The sequence below is a fragment of the Anabrus simplex genome, chromosome 2 (assembly GCF_040414725.1).
Source record: "Anabrus simplex isolate iqAnaSimp1 chromosome 2, ASM4041472v1, whole genome shotgun sequence".
Taxonomy (NCBI): Eukaryota; Metazoa; Arthropoda; class Insecta; order Orthoptera; family Tettigoniidae; genus Anabrus; species Anabrus simplex.
In genome coordinates, this window is record NC_090266.1 from 181,879,677 (window position 1) to 181,898,485 (window position 18,809).

Sequence of the window (18,809 nt, forward strand, 5' to 3'; positions counted from 1 at the left end):
TTACAAACATAACCTTCCATTATATTAATATTTTCACTGTCATTTTTTTCTATTACTTTTGTTAACAGCATCAGATGGCTTGAAATTCTGTACATAACTTAATATTTGCCCATTTTAAGCAATAACATTCAGGCATTTGGCAAACCCACTACATTAAAGAAGGACAGCCCTATCCGCAAAACGTGGGAGAAAGAAAGAGATGAATTGTCCTATTACTGCTTTACTGCATTATAAGGCCTGAACACACTATAGAATTTGATAACCTGGGTCACTATCATCACTGGCTAGCCATTCTTCAACATCACTTTCACTTCATCCCTCACAGAGTTTGATAGCTGCAGTCGCTTAAGTGCAGCCAGTATCCAGTATTCGGGAGATAGTAGGTTCGAACCCCACTGTTGGCAGCCCTGAAGATGGTTTTCCGTGGTTTCCCATTTTCACACCAGGCAAATGCTGGGGCTGTACCTTAATTAAGGCCACGGCCACTTCCTTCTCACTCCTAGCCCTTCCCTGTCCCATCGTCGCCATAAGACCTATCTGTATCGGTGCGACGTAAAGCAACTAGCAAAAAAAAAAAAAAAAAAAAAAAAAAAAAACACCTTCATCCCTCTCCCTCTTTACAACTGCTATGTCTTGAAACCGGTAAAAATGTTTGCTGGTTTTTGCCTTGCAACAGTTCTCTCCACAAATTGGCTAAAGTTGTGGTTTTCACACCTCCTTCCATTGAGCAGAAATTTTAATGTAGTATCAGTGTTAATTTTTCAGTGTCCTGACTGGTCTTGTGTCTTCATTATCATCTTCATTTTCTGATATAAAGAACTTCTTTTTTGTAAAGCCTCTTGCAGGCAGCAATGTCTTCTTGGTCCATTGGCTGTATTACTGAAGTGTTATTCTTTTGGAGTGAGGAGAATCATTTTATTTTTTCCATTTCTATGAAATTTTTGGTGTTAGGTTAGGCTGGTACATTGTCAAGATGCAAAATAACTTTTATTTCTTAAGAGGGAATTTTTAGAACCTCTTCTTTGAGTCACTGGACTTCCAGTGCAGTGTGACTGAAGAACCAGTAAGAAAAATGTCACTCGTAAACTTGGCATTGAATTAATGATTGGCAGCTGATTCATAATATTTTTCAAAGCACGAGGTTTTCTAGCCACCATAGGCTATATGCTTTGGGTACCACCAGCGTTAGCACAGACTAAGAAATGCATTCCTTGTTCAGTTTATGACCTGACTTGCTGGTTTCATGTCTCTAAGCTAGGTTATGTTCAGGAACAGTGCAAAAGGAAAGACCTGTCTGATCTGCATTGTAAGCCTGCTACAAAATGATACACTTTGATTTAATTAGATCTGTTATTTGTTATCTGAAACATTCACTTTGATCATTGTCTGTGCTTAGGGATTATGTAGACTCTTTCATTACGGGTTGTGGTATTGTAGACGAATATTAGAGTTCAATCTACATAGGAGTACTCCATTCGACTGCCCGGTTGATCGATTGTTCCTTGTATGTTCCAGTGTGTTCCATTTAGAGAGTTGCAAGAACATTTTCTGAAGATAAAGATTTGAAGCTGACAGCCGAGAGGCCAGTAATTAGTCTTGCCTTTTGATGCTGAAGTGAATGATCTGTTTGAGGACTTGTTGATATCTGTACTCGTCAGAATCCACTGTAAATTGCTTCAGTGTGATTTTTAATCTTAACAGTGTTGTTTATAATTGTGTAGAACTGTATAGTCGTTAAGCGAACTGAGTGGGAATTGTGTGTTGTAAGGAATAGAATCAGTGACAATAAAGTGGTTTTACAATGAAGAAGTGAACGTATCTTGTGTGATATTTATTTTCATAAAGTAAAATTGCATTGAGAATGATACTCTTAAGTCAGGGCCATCCAGTCATTGCGCTCCGAGAGCGCACCCGTGCTTGGGGAGCACTGGGCAGTCAGACTAGCGCTCCTTCCCCTACCACCACTACAGTGTGGCCGCGAGGAGACCTGGAACAGACGGACGATGTTCGGACCGCGCTGACTAGATACGTACGTACAGACATGCAGCCGACGGCTTTTGTGGGTTTGTTGACATCATATTGATAGGGCTGTTTTGCCACTACAAATATACCACATATATAAATCGAAATGGGATATGCAGGATACGAAATCAAGTGTTAAGTAAAGAATAATGTGATTTATTCAAATCTGAAATTAGGACATATCTGAGAGGAAAATTCAACAAAAGTTTACAAATATGAGCAGATAGTACAGACCTTGAATGATTTTGCTAAGTCGTTTTTACGAGTTTTTAGTTTTGGAGCAAACAATCTTCTCCAAATTTGGTACAATATTTCTGGACACAGCTATTCTTAAACAATTGCAAAAGTTTCTATCGCTCATCGTTGCAGGATTTTACTACTCCACCAGGGAATTGTTACTGCTAGACATGGAGCAGGGCTGTTGTGTATACATTACGTCAGCTCGCCTCGGTATGACTGCGGCAGACAGGGGAGTGGCAAGAGGGAGAACGCATGTACAGTCATACAATGAGAACAGTACCACTAACCTGCTTGAAGTTACATCGTACTAGACGATGAAGGTCCTGCACACAAAGAATAGATACCAGGTTCTTCATCAGCTGTGTTGGTCTCACTATTGTCCGTACCAGGTTCACTTGCAGTATCAGTATCATATCACTTTGTTCAGTGTTGTCACGACACTCATTTTCATTTGGATTTTCATCATCACTATCGTCACTGTCAAGGCCAACATTTATGATGATATTTTCTATGGCTTCCTCCATTAACCCATCCCTGTACCAATAACTTTCCTCAATTGTTCGTACTTTTTCGCAAGCTTTTGTCCAGTCCTCTTGAGTGATTTCACGTAAAGAAGTGTTGGTCAGTTCCTTTAGGGTTTTTAAGCTAATAGCAGAGACATTTTTAACAGCAATCTTTTGTTTTAACAAATTCCAAATATGTTCAATCGGATTAAGGTCACATTGGTATGGAGGGAGCCTTAAGACAGTAAACCCCTTTTGTTCTAACATTGTATCCACTCTATATGCCGGTTTTGAATTATTACGTGTTATAAGTTTCAAAAGTTCATCTCGTCTCCAAGTGGGATCACAATGTATGTTATGCTGAGTAAGCCAGTCTACCATTTCAGCTTTACGAGATGCATTAGGGGGGCCTTTATTGACTTGCACAGTATGAGAGGGCGCGTTATCGATAACAACTATGCTCTCGGGTGGAATATTTTGATTAAGTTTTATCTTCTACCCATTTCTGATAATGGCAGCTATTCATTTCAGCATGGTAATCTTGTGATTTGGATTTCGAGTCATAAATTAAATCTGCTCCCTCTATGAAACCCATTTTCCCTCCCACATGGACAACAACAGCTTGTTGTCCTGGACTCTGATTCGTCATAACCCCTGCGACGTCTTCATGTTGCCAACATTTTTTTTACAGTGTAGTGTGTATGAACCCACGTTTCATCCGTGTACACTACTGGTTTATTTGGACCCTTTGCGTTATTTCTTATAGCTCGTAAGTAGTCCGCGCGTCTAGCAACAATGTCTGACCTTTCCGCGAGGATAGTTTGTTTATTTTTACACTTCCGGAAATAAAACCCAATTTCTTTTACAATTTTTAGGAAATTTTCCTTTCCTCCCTTAAACTGTATTTCATGTTTCGAAAATACAAGCAGTTTTCGCAGTGTTGGAATTTCTCTCTTTTGTTCATACTACTCTAGGAATTTTTTATGAATATGACATTTATCAAAGTCATCTATAGAAATCACTTTTCTTTCAGACCGTTTTTCTCGTGGTGTTGTAACCTTTTCGCCGGTTTGCTCCTCCTTTTCAGTGTCTTTCGAAATATTTCTTACGTTTTTTTTTTTTGACTTACCAACCATATGTGCCGCCCTTGAAATTGCTTTTTGAAGAGGTATAATTACTTTCTCTTTTTTTCTCTTGCTTACAAAACTGCACGACATTGTACATCATTTTCTTCTCCGCGGAATGAGTCCATTTTCCCCCCTTTATCTCTTTTGGCGTTTCCATTATTATTATTATTATTATTATTATTATTATTCATACTATGTACTATATGTTATAGTACAGTATATCTACTCCACTGTTCAATGAACAATATAGTCTATTAACTGTTTTCACTTATGTACACGGGTTCAGTAATCTACAACGCACAATGCACGACCCAGCACGAATCATTCACTCACCGACATACGATGAGGTTTCGCTGGCGACAACTGCACTTCTGTTGCAGTCGTGTGGCTGGGCGGAGCGCATTAGTTCCGATTTCCGTCACCGGCAACAATTCGCTGGCTGGGTTATACTTTTGGTAAGTTTAAGAGCCGAAAAGAAACACTCACATTTACATTTAGCGAACATTGACAGAACTTTACATGAACGTTGATACAAAAGTGGGTATTCTTCTTGGGGAAAGCCGTTGTTTAAAATTCTTCTGAACTTCGTGACATTAGAAAGCGGTCTTTAAGACGAACATTGCACTGCAGTTCAATTACCTCTTAATTGTGGAGCACTGTCTGCTCTAAGAGAAAATGATCGAACAAATACATCTAACACCACTTGGAGTTCTGATAATTCTGAAAATCTCTTTTCAAACTCTTCTTGTAATTGGCGGATTACCTGCAAGTACTCATCAAAGTCGATACCTTCTTTCACTGTTTCAAGCTATAGAATATGTCCTGTGTTCCTTGTACACATCTGGTTTTCCCACAAAATCAGTTTTATTTTGAACACTTGAATTCTTTCCACCAAATCGCAGATATTGTGCTTTTTGCCCTGAAGCGAAGTGTTCAAAGTATTCAGATGGGCAGTAATGTCTCTTAAAAATGCCAAGCCTGCCACCCACTCAGGATCACGCAAAAGAACTTCGGGCCGCCCTTTCATGTCACAAAAGGTATCTGTTGCGTTCCGCAAGCAAAAAACAGGATGAAGCATCTTCGCTTTGCTCAGCCATCTTACTTCTGCATGGTATGGGATATCCGGATACTCCGCTTCGATTTCATCCAAGAACTCTTTGAATTGATGGTGCATGAGTCCATGGTAGCGAAGAAAATTTACCATTTGCATAACTGTTCCTATTACGTCTTTAAGGTTGGCGACTTTTGCACAGATTGCCTTCTGGTGTATCAAGCAATGGATCGCCGCCATTAGGGTACTACCGCTCTCAGCCATTTATTAATTTTACATAGCTGAGGAACCCTGTGCGTAGACCACGTAAAGCAGGAGCTCCATCCGTCTTTACACTCATCAACCGCTCCCATTTTAATCCCATTGACTCAAAAACACCCTCCACAGCTTGGAAAATTTTGAAACCGGTAGTGGTGTCTTTGAGAGCTACCTAGTCTAGGAAATCTTCGGTGACCCGAAGATCGTTATCCACCCCTCAAATGAAAATAACGAGCTGAGATGTGTCTGCAGTGTCGGTTGATTTGTCGAGGGCGATGGAAAATGATACAAAATTTGCTGTCTTTTCCATTAATTGCTGTTCCATGTCAACGGCCATATTGTCTATTCTGTGAGCCACAGTTTGAAGAGAAAGAGAGATTTTTTCAAATTTCTCAATTACTGTAACTCCACAGGACAAATACATGCCGCCGCGTTCATTAGGCACTCCTTGATTAAATTTCCTTCCATGAAGGGTTCCCCTGTTTTGGAAATTCGGAAGAAAACATTTGTAGCTTGCTCGTAAAAACGGGTCCACCAAACTCTCTCTCCTCAATCTCCTGTCAAAAAAAAAAAAAAACAAACCCGGCAAGTCACAATTTTAATGTTCTTCAGATAATTCAAATATTTCTTCATTCCCGTTTGTAACCAATCATTTTAAAATTAAAATATTAATACTTATGGAATAGTGCTGCTTGAAATTTTCTTTCAGTTCTTCCAACTTCGATTGGCGACTGGTGTCTGTCAAATCACCATAATCACCGGGCGAGTTGGCCGTGCGAGTAGAGGCGCGCGGCTGTGAGCTTGCATCCGGGAGATAGTAGGTTCGAATCCCACTATCGGCAGCCCTGAAAATGGTTTTCCATGGTTTCCCATTTTCACACCAGGCAAATGCTGGGGCTGTACCTTAATTAAGGCCACGGCCGTTTCCTTCCAACTCCTAGGTCTTTCCTATCCCATCGTTGCCATAAGACCTATCTGTGTCGGTGCGACGTAAAGCCCCTAGTGAAAAAAAAAAAAAAAAAGAAAAATCACCATAATCATCCCTGTGGTCGGCACTGTAGTGTGGTTCCAAATTGTGTTTATTTTAAACACACACAATCTCGGTGGCACACTAAACTTTTGGCATGCCCTTTATAAGCTGTACAGAAAAATGAAATTTCCCATTCTGCTTTAAAGGCTGCTGCTTCACCACTACTTTTTTGGTATGATGTTCAGTAATGACAGCTGCGTCCAGCTCCATGGCTAAATGGTTAGCGTGCTGCCTTTGATCACAGGGGTCCCGAGTTCGATTCCCGGCAGGGTCTGGAATTTTAACCATAATTGTTTAATTTTGCTGGCAGGGGGGCTGGGTTTATGTGTCGTGTTCATCATCATTTCATCCTCATCACGACATGCAAGTCGCTTACGGGCGTCAGATCAAAAGACCTGCATCTGGCAAGCCAAACTTGTCCTCGGACACTCCCGGCACTAAGTCATACGCCATTTTATGACAGCTGCAAAACTGATTTAGTTACACTCGGTCAACAAAGCGCATTGGACTAGACTAGCGACTGATGGATCGGCAGCTCGCTCAGCCAGCCAAGGTCCTCCCACCACTACCGAAACTACCTTCCCCCAAATCAGTCGGAGCACTGGCTTGGAGCGCGGCCAGAGCACTAGCGCTCAGGGAGTGCTGTTTGGATGGCCCTGCTCTAGGTATACCCTCTTATCTGCTGCTAGCACAATCTATCGACCACCTCATTATATTACTAACTAAATGGCAGCCAGTTTGTAGCAGTGAATATTGTATAGAATGTGAAACATATACTTAGGGCTTCATTTGAGAGTTTAAAAAAGAAAGAAAGAAAGAAAGAAAGAAAGAAAGAAAGAAAGGAAAAAGCATGAAAATTTGTCCATTAAATCCAAAGTCTGTAGAATCTAGGTCTGTTAAATACTGTAGAATGTTTACTGCACTTGAATTTCAACACCACTTACTTGGCCATTCGAGTGAAAAGCATACAGAAGCATGACTTCAAGGTCTGCACCATGAAGGAGACCAGTTTTCAGTAAAACTCCTTTTCCACTCAGTTAATGGAATGCAATTCTGTAAGTCACTTGGTTCAACTTCGCCTGTTATTGTCAAGGCCTGAAGCCTTAAGGAAAAGTGCTTCTTGATTTTTGCTCCATTATCATGCTTCTGTCGTATTTTGTAACCGTCACTACAGCGGCTACACTAAACAAAACACTAAACACAGTAAAGGGAGGAAGGTAAGTCCAACTACACAGTATTAAAAACCACTACACACTTAGTGAAACATTGGCTGAAACTACGCGGAGCTCTGCCGATAACAACATTAGTAAATATCAGTAGGGCCAACTAGATGACAAATAAACTAGGAAGGTGGGAAGGAGCTGGGAACTTACCAAGGGCATGGAGATGGCTTAGGTGTCAGTTTCCAAAATAATCAACCGTGATCCTTAATTTTCAAAAATATTATTTACAAAAGGACTTTACAAATGAATTCCGAACAAATTCCGCCATGCGGAAGGTACCGACACATAACAATAGTAAAATACAACCTACATGTTCTGCTGAGACACACCAATCATTAATACACGTTCCTTGACAATAGCTTCCTATAAGTTCAAAAATTCAAACAAACTATACATCTAGTTACAAATCCAGTTGTACAATGTAATTTAGTAGGTAAGAAGAAATGTAATACACTATTACAATTTACAGTGAAGTTAAACGTACTTTTCAAAAACTCTGGCATACATCAAGTGACATGGAACTACCAGAGGCAAAACCCCAAGATAAATATATAAAACTACAATTTACATATAGCGAAACAAGGAACGGGGAATGCCTCGAAAACAAACAGGCAAGCCCAGCTGAAAAGCTAAGGCATCATAAATAATTAAGTGGCGAATCTAGGTGAGGTTAGGGCAGACTCCTATATGAAAAAGCAAGCGAACATTACAGGAAATTTAAGCTGGAACGGAAATCAAAAGTGCTTACCCCAAAGTGGCCCATCCCGGTAGCGAGGCGTTGCTGACGACGTCAAAACTTCTGACAGTCAAGTTATGGAGGATAGACAGACCACAGACTGACCAAGACCACAAAATGCTGCCTCGCTCTCTTTAAAGGTAAACCCTGGCCTTGGAGTAGCCAATCAGAACGCATGAGCCTGCCTATCGACACCCAGATTCACAAATCACAATTCTTACTTCAGTCGCGATGTTAAAATACTTTCTCGAATACATATGATCGCGAATCTTCCATTTCCAGAACAGTCAGAAAATACTTTCTAGAATACATAACCAACAAAAGGCAACACACCCTGTTCAAAAATTCATGTAACAACTTTCTGGATACTTCCAGTAAATATAGAACTGATATCTACTACTTACAAATACCATATGTTACCAAGATATTACACTGTACAGGTTAGGTCGTTACATGGAATTCAGATAAAACATTAAAGTCTTCAATAAACACTTTTCACTTCCAATACATTCTACACCTGAGACATATTTAAAAGGAAATTAAGGAAATGAAAATGAGCTGAAAGAAGGTGGTAGTAAATATAGATTCCCTCATTCAATTATTCATAATTTTATGATCTTGAATATTTCTGTTTCTGTTTTTATAATGGTAGAGAATGGTAATTTCACTTCATGTATCTGCATTCATATTGTTGTGTTTTGAAACTAAAACTAATGAAATAATTTCCTTCTGATTTCCATTGCAGAAGTGGGATTGAGGTTGCTGGAAGTGATGCAGTAGTGTTAGGAAGAAGCAAGATTGTTGGTACTCCATGTTCTGAACTGTTGAAATGGATGCATGCTACTGTGACAGTATGCCACTCAAAAACTAGAAATCTTAAACAGCAGGTAACAGCTAAATATTTGTATGGGTTTGCAGAATGTTAGGGATCATTACAAGTTGTTGATTTGAAAATTCTAAATTTTGTAGTTAAGATGTTGCAAATTTTGATGGAGGGAAAATCAGCGAAAGGTGTGGGAATTATTGAATGCACAGATAATCCAATAATTAATGTACAACTTCTTTAACTAGACCGTTATTGATCTGGTATGTGTGAACATGGACAGAATTTATATTGAGGTCCATAAATTATATTGGCAGAAATGCCAACATGAAAGCTATTAAAAATTTCTGAACTGTTCAAATACTGAAGTTAATCTTAAACTCTGAATTTGACATTCACTATCACTAAGATGTGAATGGCCTTTGGGGAATTAGGACATTATGACATTTGGTTTATGTAGACATGTTGGACATGCAGTACAGTGCACTCCCGATAATTCACGGTAATTAATGCACGCGCTTCTGAGAATGATCCGCAGTCATTTTTAAGCCTGGTAAAAACAAAACAATAGGTTAAAATAATTAAATGTATTTTATGAACAAGCAGAAAATAATTATAACACTTCACATTGTATTGTAAGACACCCTAGAGAAAAATTACAAAATGCCATGTGGATTATGCCAACATTCGTGTCTAATGAAAAAAATCAGTCATCACTTTTTGTTTCTTAGACGATTGTTCATTTTTTCTAATTTTGGATCGTACATTTCTCAAGAAAACAATATCTGAAAATGAAAATTCATCTCTATTTTCTATGTAAGAGATAAGTGTGTCTATAGAAACACTAGCTTGACTGTGGGAAACTTTCGGAGTTTCCGTTGCATCCCTCCTGCACTCGATATCATTTGAACGTCCATCTTCCTCACCAACCATCAAATTCCGTACAATATCCTCCTCACTTTCATGTCTGAAACCATAATCGTCCTTATCGACGTATAACCACTCAGTAATGTCACTTTACCCACTATCGGCAGCCCTGAAGATGGTTTTCCGTGGTTTTCCATTTTCACACCAGGCAAATGCTGGGGCTGTACCTTAATTAAGGCCACGGCCGCTTCCTTCCAACTCCTAGGCCTTTCCTATCCCATCGTCGCCATAAGACCTATCTGTATCGGTGCGACGTAAAGCCCCTTGCAAAAAAAAAAAACTTTACCAGGCGAGTTGGCCGTGCGGTTAGGAGCGTATAGCTGTGATCTCGTATCCGGAAGATAGTGGGTTTGAATCCCACTGTCGGCAGCCATGAAGATAGTTTTCCGTGGTTTCCCATTTTCACACCAGGTAAATGCTGGGGCTGTACCTTAATTAAGGCCATGGCCGCTTCCTTCCCACTCTTAGGCCTTTCCTGTTCCGTCATCGCCATAAGACCTATCTGTGTCGGTGCGACGTAAAGCAACTAGCCAAAAAAAAAAAAAAAAGTCACTATCTTCTGCATCTTGGTATTTATCCAGGTTTTTCAGTAATGTTATCATCGTAGCGAGACTATGTTGCCCGTTCGAAATATCGTCACTGAAGCCGGCAAATGCTTGCTCATCACCTAGAACAGATTTTCATGATCGTGCGAGCGGCAGTAGCGGTAATTTTGACCCATGACTTATTGACTGCATGAAGAGCATCCAACAAACTAAAGTCCTTCCAAAATGTTGGAATATCGATGCCTTCCTCAACCAATTGCTATAACAGAGATGACCTGTAGTTCTTTAAAGAGCAATAACACATTGGTCCATAGGTTGGAGAATAGGAGTTACATTAGGGGAAAAGTATTTCACGTAAATATCACCTTCTTTAAGTTCACTTTCGTGTGGTTGAGAAGGCGCATTGTCAATCAAGAGCACTGCTTTGATTGGCAGCGACTGCTTAATAAGGCATTCTCTCGTTTAAAACAACGGGGTTTTCTGGAATTCCCTATTGCTAATAATTTTAATTTATGGTCACCACTTGCGTTAGCACACGCCATAATGGTTATTCTTTCCTTGGATGTTTTGCGGCCTGGGGCTTGCTGTTCTTGTTGCATCACTAATGTTCGGGATGGTAAACATTTCCAATACAACCCTGTTTCGTCTGCATTGTAAAGTTGTCTAAGGTCAAGCTGTTCTTTTTCAATGAATGATTAAAATTCCTGTGCAAACTTTTCAGCAGCACCCGTGTCTGTGCTGAGATGCTCTCCGTGAATAGCAATTTCTCGTATTCCGTAGCGTTTCTTAAACCGCGTAAGCCAGCCAGAAGGTGCTTTAAAATTGCCTTCTAAGCCAAGAGCATCGTGAAAATGTTTTGCTTTCTCAGCACACATTGGGCCGGACACAGGAATACCTTCCGCTCGTTTTTGATTAAACCACCATATCATGGCTTAGTCTACATTTGCATAGTCTGATGTTCTCATTGATTTCCGGGATGATGAACGATCACAATTAGCAGAAAATTTGAGGAGGGTTTAGTTTCCTTTTGCTTCTTCATGTCTCTCACTGTTGTTTCACCCACACCAAACTCTCAGGCTAACTTTGATGACGCTTTGCATTTCTCCAGTCTTTCTATAATTTTCAGTTTTTCACTGATGGTTAACCTTTTATATTTCATTTTTCGACCACTCACATTGAAAACTCTTACTACTGACTTATTCGAAACTTCGAAAAGACTTCTGCACTCCATTTACACTTCTCAAGTACTGTACAGTGGCCTACAATACACTCGCTGCCGGCGCACCTACCCTTCACTTGGCTTACAGTTCAGCGACCTTGGGCTGTGGGGAAAGGGAGGGTAAATTCTGAGTGCATTCCTCTTTCATTGTCTCTGCTTCCAAGATTACAGTAATCTGTGCTGTGCCATGCGCAGCAGCATGCTCGAATGTTTCCAAGTTTGCAGCATGCTGGCAGCGTATGCATATAGGCCTACTGCTACATCGTAGAGAAACGAAGTATAGTCTCCTCAAATATCAGTGATTTTGTCTCCACGCATCGCATTAAAATTCTTTTAAGCTAGGCAGAGATAATTTTACTCAGCGAGATGATTAGCGAGTATAAAGAATTAACACTCTAAAAAATAACTCTCCAAGACCCTCGAATTAACCGTAAAGCAAATTATCCGCACACGAATTATAGGGAGTGCACTGTAATTGCAGGACTGGCGATATTTTGTCTTCATTTATGCTTTCTTTTTTCAGAACTCAACAAATGCTAATGAATTGTCCAAGGGCAATAAATCACTACAATGGCTAATAATCTACTCGAGGTTATAAATGCATATTAAAGTATACTTTTCTAGGTTTGATTGATGGCTGGGTTGAGGATTTTAATTGTGTATAGTTAGTTTTCGTGGCAGAGACAGTGTGTTTTTGTGTATCACTACATATCTTTATCTACACACAACACCATTAAAATGTGCAAGATTGAATACTGTACATCCCTCCACATGGAGTTGGCATCAGGAGAGGCATTCGGCCATAAAACTGGGCTAAATCCATGCAAAGTGGCAACCTCAGGTATCAGAGAAAAGGCCAGGTAGTAGTAATAGTGGTGGTAGTAGTACGTAGGTGGTTTGAAAAGTTCTCGGAATGTACTAGAATTATCTTACCTCGGTGGGACTGCTCTTATTTTTAACATAGTCTCCCTGTAGACTAATGCATTTGGTCCAGCGATGTTTCAATGCCTTGATCCCATCTCGAAAATGATATTCCTCCAGGCCTGCAAAATACCTCTCCAATTCGGCTGTCAGTTCTTCCCTTGTAGAAAATCTCCGTCCACCGAGGAAAATTTTCAGCTTGGGGAATAGATGAAAGTCTGATGATGCCAAATCAGGTGAATAAGGTGGATATGGCAACAATTCGTACCCCAGTTCATGAAGTTTTGCCATGGCAATAACACTTGTGTGCGGCGGAGCGTTGTCCTGATGAAAGATGACCTTTTTCCTTGCCAAACCAGGCCATGTTTCGCGTATCTTTTCCTGTAGTTGGTCTAGGAGGTTTGCATAGTATTGCCCCGTAATTGTTTGGCCAGTAGGAAGATAATCTATCAGCAGAATGCCTTTTGCATCCCAGAAAACTGAGGCCATGACATTTCCGGCCGAACGCACTGCCTTTGCTTTCTTTGGTGGTGGTGAATCAGCACGTTTCCACTGCTTTGACTGCTGTTTTGTCTCTGGGGTATAGTGGTGGACCCAAGTTTCATCTGTAGTCACAAACCGGTGCAAAAAATTTTGTTGGTTGCACTGAAAACGGGCCAGACTTTGTTCGGACATTTTCAATCTGGCGCGTTTATTGTCCAATGTCAAGAGCTGCGGCACCCATCTTGCGGATAATTTTTTCATACCCAATTCTTCGGTTAAAATATAATATACCCATTCAGAAGTCATCCCTACAGCTTCAGCAATCTCCCGCACTTTCAGTCGACGATCTTCCATGACCATTCTATGCACTTTTGCAATAAATTCTGGGGTCGTAACACTTTTTGGCCGTCCAGTACACGGATCATCATCCAAGCTCTCCCGACCAAATTTAAACTCGCTGGTCCACTTGGCAACAGTTGAAAATGAAGGAGCAGAGTCCCCCAGTGTGTTCTGAAAGTCGGCATGAATTTCATTTGCTTTCATACCTTTCTTTACAAAGTATGTAATCACTGCTCGAATCTCAGTTTTTTCCATTGTCACAAATCACTATGCGGGAACAACAACAAATAGTTGTCACTAGCACACTCCTGCAGCTAGAGCACTGACGCGCCATGTGTTCACTCACAAAGGATGTGTGATTATTGTGCGGGAACCTTGTTGCTCTAGCACTGACATCTATCGGTGATTCCGAGAACTTTTCAAACCGTCCTCGTATTAAAATAGGTCTTTTTATCTTTTGCTGTGTGGATGTGGCAATTGACGTCTTCTAAAAATGATTTCATGCCCAGGTTGGTTAGCACGTTCCATGGGACATTTGCATTCCAACTCATGGCATATGCAAATGTTAGAATGATCTTCAGGATTTCCAACTGTGGAAGAAATAAGAGTTTACTTACTGTAGCTGCTGGACTGGTTTCTCCTAGAAGCTACACTACCAATGAGTGCAACTGCAGATTTATGCTGCTCAAGAATGGATTTCTGCTCACAGTTCACCTGAAATTAAAAAATAGAAGTCTTAAGTATACTTCAGTTAGTGTGCTAGGATATTGTAGTGGAGTTTTTAGGTTAGTTACGGGAAACTTACTTGTTTGGAGCATGCCTGACTGAAGACCACTTGACTGTAGTAAGTTTCCACTTGCATTAACCCATTTTTCAGTCTAGGCATTGTTTTGCTGTACAACAATTATAGAAAAGGATTGCTACAACCATTCACCATGCTTTTTGCCTTCTGCATACTGTGGACGACTGGAATAGTGGTGAAAATAATTTTCGGTAGGTTTGAATGGAAAAAAAAGATTATTCATTGAAGAAAACAAAACAGCTGTTTAGGTTCTCTAGATGTCAACCCCCCATTTAGGTATGTTTAGGTACAATGAAATCCACATATTCTGCTTCAGGAGGTGTGAAACAAATATATCTTCAAATTTGAAGATTGAATTGCGAGGGGAAAATGAGGTTAATACCTAAAAATCCTTGCCCTATTAATAACTTGGATTCCAGCACAGTGTGTTATACAGGGTAATTTTTAGAGGGTTTATATATATATGATGTGTTGAGGGCCTGGGAAAGAAGAAGTATGATGTCGGATAGTGTATTTGCGGGCGCGTATAATTGGGTAATCGCTGCCTATGTTGTACATAATGTTCCATAAAGAAATGGTGTCAAGCTCTTGATGTGCAATGCACAACAATTCATACTTGAGAAGTTAATTTATTTCTAGTTTCCACTTTACAAATGAAATTTAATACGTCCTCCTGTTTAGTACATGCACATCCCCATCTTTAGATGGAGTAATATTAATCATACATGTTTCAGCTCATTTGAGCTGTCTTCAGTGACAAAAGGTTAAAATTTATATAATTGATGCTAAAAGAATATGTTAAAACACAATGAAGAAGAGAATGAAAAACAAGAGACATGATGGAATTAAAACAATAAGTAATTATAGGGAGGTTGTGGACCCAAGTTTCTTATACACACACTATTTTTCCATTATAGATTTGATCTTCATTGGCGGTTTCCACTATGAGTCTCACATTTTACCTGGCATTTGTTCTCTTCGCAAACATAGTTACCTCAATTTTCTCGCTGCTCTCTTGATTACTTGTGAATGTGACTCAACGAAAACAGACTGTATTTGTCCTTGTTTTTAATTGCAACATGCTACACATTTAGACTAAAAGGTCCACAACCTCACTATAATTACTTATTGTTTTAATTCCATCATGTCTCTTTTGTTTTTCATTCTCTTCTTCATTGTGTTTTAACATACAGTGAAACTCGGTTAAGAAGTTTCCGCATAAGAAGTTTTTTTGCTAGTGGCTTTATATCGCACCGACACAGATAGGTCTTATGGCAATGATGGGAGAGGAAAGGCCTAGGAGTTGGAAGGAAGCAGCCGTGGCCTTAATTAAGATACAGCCCCAGCATTTGCCTGGTGTGAAAATGGGAAACTATGGAAAACCATTTTCAGGGCTGCCGGCTGATATTCGAACCCACTGTCTCCCGGATGCAAGCTCACAGACGCGCCTCTAACCGCACGGCTAACTTGCTAAGAAGTGATATTCTTGGTCCCATGAGCGGTTGCATTAAGATATGTGTATATTTTTGGCGTTTAAAGTTCTGTTGTAAATATATTTCCTGGTTAAACAGTTCAAATTTTAGATCCCATAGTCTCCGTGCAAGTTGAACTCTGTGTTAGACCGTTTGCGCCTGTCATGGAGCCTCTCCGGGCTTGCAAAGGCCATTTGATGTCGCACTATGACAACATGAACACCAGATGCTCACTCTCACCTTGTGGAATCAAATTGAACCCATCATTTGAAATTTCCACTCCACCGTTCACATCAAGCGGAATAGAATCGAATGGGTTTCTATATGGGAAACACAAAGCACATAATGGATGGTTTGATAATGCAGTAAGTTGCGTGCCGCGACAAGGTGAAGTCATTAATCGAGGTGGCCTCAACATTAATTAAAAACTGAAAAATGTATTTGTTCACAACACAGCAGCTTCTTATGCATTACCGTACTGTTTGTTAGGAGTACATGTACGACAACCGTAGGGAATGCCACTTATAAAATTTTCACGGTAAATACTGTTCATTCCAAGCCATGTCAGTTATCGTACTGACATGCTGTACTGTATATGGACTTCAACATGATAATATGATTCTGAAATAAGATCAACAATAATTGCAAAATAAATTAAGTACCGTATAGGCCTAATTTACCACAAAATTGAATATTCTAACCTGTTTCATTTTTTTTATTCCCTTGCTTATTGCCCTCCAGGCATTCTCTCTTACATTGTTGTTGCAATAATACTTATGGGTCTTCTCATAGAGGAAATTACGTTTTGGAACTAAACTAATAAGATTTTTTTTTACCGGGCGAGTTGGCTGTGCATGTCGAGGCGCGTGGCTGTGAGCTTGCATCTGGGAGATAGTAAGTTCGAATCCCACTATCGGCAGCCCTGCAAATGGTTTTCCGTGGTTTCCCATTTTCACACCAGGCAAATGCTGGGGCTGTACCTTAATTAAGGCCACGGCCTCTTCCTTCCAACTCCTAGGCCTTTCCTATCCCATCGTCACCATAAGACCTATCTGTGTCGGTGCGACGTAAAGCCCCTAACAAAAAAAAAGTTTTCTGTGTCCATTATTAGTTAGGTGAATAAACTATTACAAAACGAAACTTCCTGACTCTATGCAGGAAACAGCCGACTTGCCAGCTGATACATATTTTGCCGTCAAGCAGCCGGCTGAAAGATCCCGATCGTCTACGAAGTTGAACGAATGTTGATAACCAGCAGGGTGTTGGTGGGACGGGGCCTGACACACGCACACAGAGGCATTGCGATACCACGTTTTGGCATAAAATTGAAAGTTATTTTTACCTTTAAGCAGATGCGGCCAACAGCTGGAAACTGCAGATGATGATGATGATGATGATGATGATGATGATGATGATGATGATTTATATTTACCTTTATATGAGCCAAACCTTGTATTATCGTGTCATTCGTAATTATTACATCAAATTATTAGAACGTAGCACAAGGATGAGGAGACATGAAATAAAATTCTCGCAGGTGAAGAAACTATTTACATTAAGATGTGCTTGTGTTGCTACTGCGCCTTTATCACTAGCACGTAATACCCCAATACTTTAACATGCCCTCATTTCTGCGACTTCGAACCTGCGTTTCTTTTCTTCATTACCTGTAGCATGAAGAGGATTAAAGCAGGAAAATAAACTCTATACCGGCTTGTTCATGCGGTACTTGCGAAACAGCCAGAAACTATGCCCGTTGCTGTGACAACCAGTAGGAATGCAGGGGCGATATAGGCCTATGAATAGGTTCTAAGAATCACTAAGAATAAGTTGCCGGATTTCCCATTTACTGCCGTTAACTTGAAGCAGGTGTTGGGGGGGGTGGGTTGTGAGGAAGATAGAAAGCACATGCTAATGAACTGTAGTACGTGTCTTGTCTTTTCGTCTTGTAAGCCTAAGCTACAGATTGCCAAGCGTAGTGTAGCATCATAATTAGTATGAATAGGAGTCAGTGAAGTTAGTTGTTGTAATATCAACGTATGAATGTTTTAAATGAAAATGAGCGGAACTCAGAGAAAAGTTGTCAATTAAAGACAAAGTGGAGATTATAAGGAAAGTGGATTCATCTACATTTTCCCGTGTTGCTTTGGCGAAGGAGCTAGGGATGCCCCCGTCTACTTTGAACAGCATTATAGCGAAGAAAGAAGAGATCTTGGCTTCTGCAGGGAATACTTCAGCAAATTGCAAGAAAGTTAAATCTGGAAAGTACAGTGAAGTAGAACAAGCTCTGCTAATATGGTTTGAACAGCAGCGAAGTTTAAACATACCTTTGAGCGGGACTATTGTGAAGGAGAAAGCCGAAGAAATTGCGTGCAAATTAAAGGTACTTTTACCGCGTCGAATGGGAGGCTGGACCGCTTTAAAAATTGAGCCAGTATCGTTTACAAAACAATTTGTGGCGAAGCAGAGAGTGTAAGTGCAGAGGAAAGGGGAGCGTGGAAAGAAACAGCTCTGCCTGCAAAAATAAGCAGTTACAAGCCTTGCAACGTTTTTGATCTCGATGAATTCGCACGTTTTTACCAGCTTATCCCGGATAAATCTCTAGTTTTGAAGGGAGAATCTTGCCATGGGGGAAAATTAAGTAAATTGTGAGTTACAGTATTGGTTGGTGCTAATATGGAAGGAACTGAAAAACTACCTCTACAGATGATAGGAAAGTCTAAGAAGCCACGTTGTTTCAAAAATGTCAGGACTTTACCGTGCAAGTACACCAGCAACAAGTCAGCTTGGATGTCAAGTTCCCTATTTGAAGAGTATATGCAGGCATTAACCAAAATAGGGAGCCAGAACAGGAAGATTGTGGTGTTTATGGACCACTGCCCTGCTCGTTCCAAGGAGTGGCCCCATTTAAGGAACATGAAGGTAGAATTTTTTCCACCGAATACTACATTGGTACTACAGCCCATGGACCAAGGAATCATTAAGGTATTGAAGCAGAGGTACCGAAAATCAGTTGTGCGCTGTTATGTTGCTACGCATGGAAGCAGGCAAACCCATCTACAAACTATCTCTTTTGGACACAATGAAT

At 40.2% G+C, this 18,809-nt stretch overlaps 1 protein-coding gene across 2 annotated transcripts in view; it reads left to right on the plus strand.

Annotated features, from left to right (window-relative positions):
- The window catches only part of pug (pug C-1-tetrahydrofolate synthase, cytoplasmic), a 629,281-nt gene that overhangs the window by 205,149 nt on the left and 405,323 nt on the right, over positions 1 to 18,809 (plus strand). For both annotated transcript variants that reach the window (XM_067140458.2, XM_067140459.2), the window contains exon 6: positions 8,936 to 9,077. In XM_067140458.2, the coding sequence (XP_066996559.2) occupies positions 8,936 to 9,077 (142 nt within the window). The remainder of the gene's footprint in view (positions 1 to 8,935; positions 9,078 to 18,809) is intronic.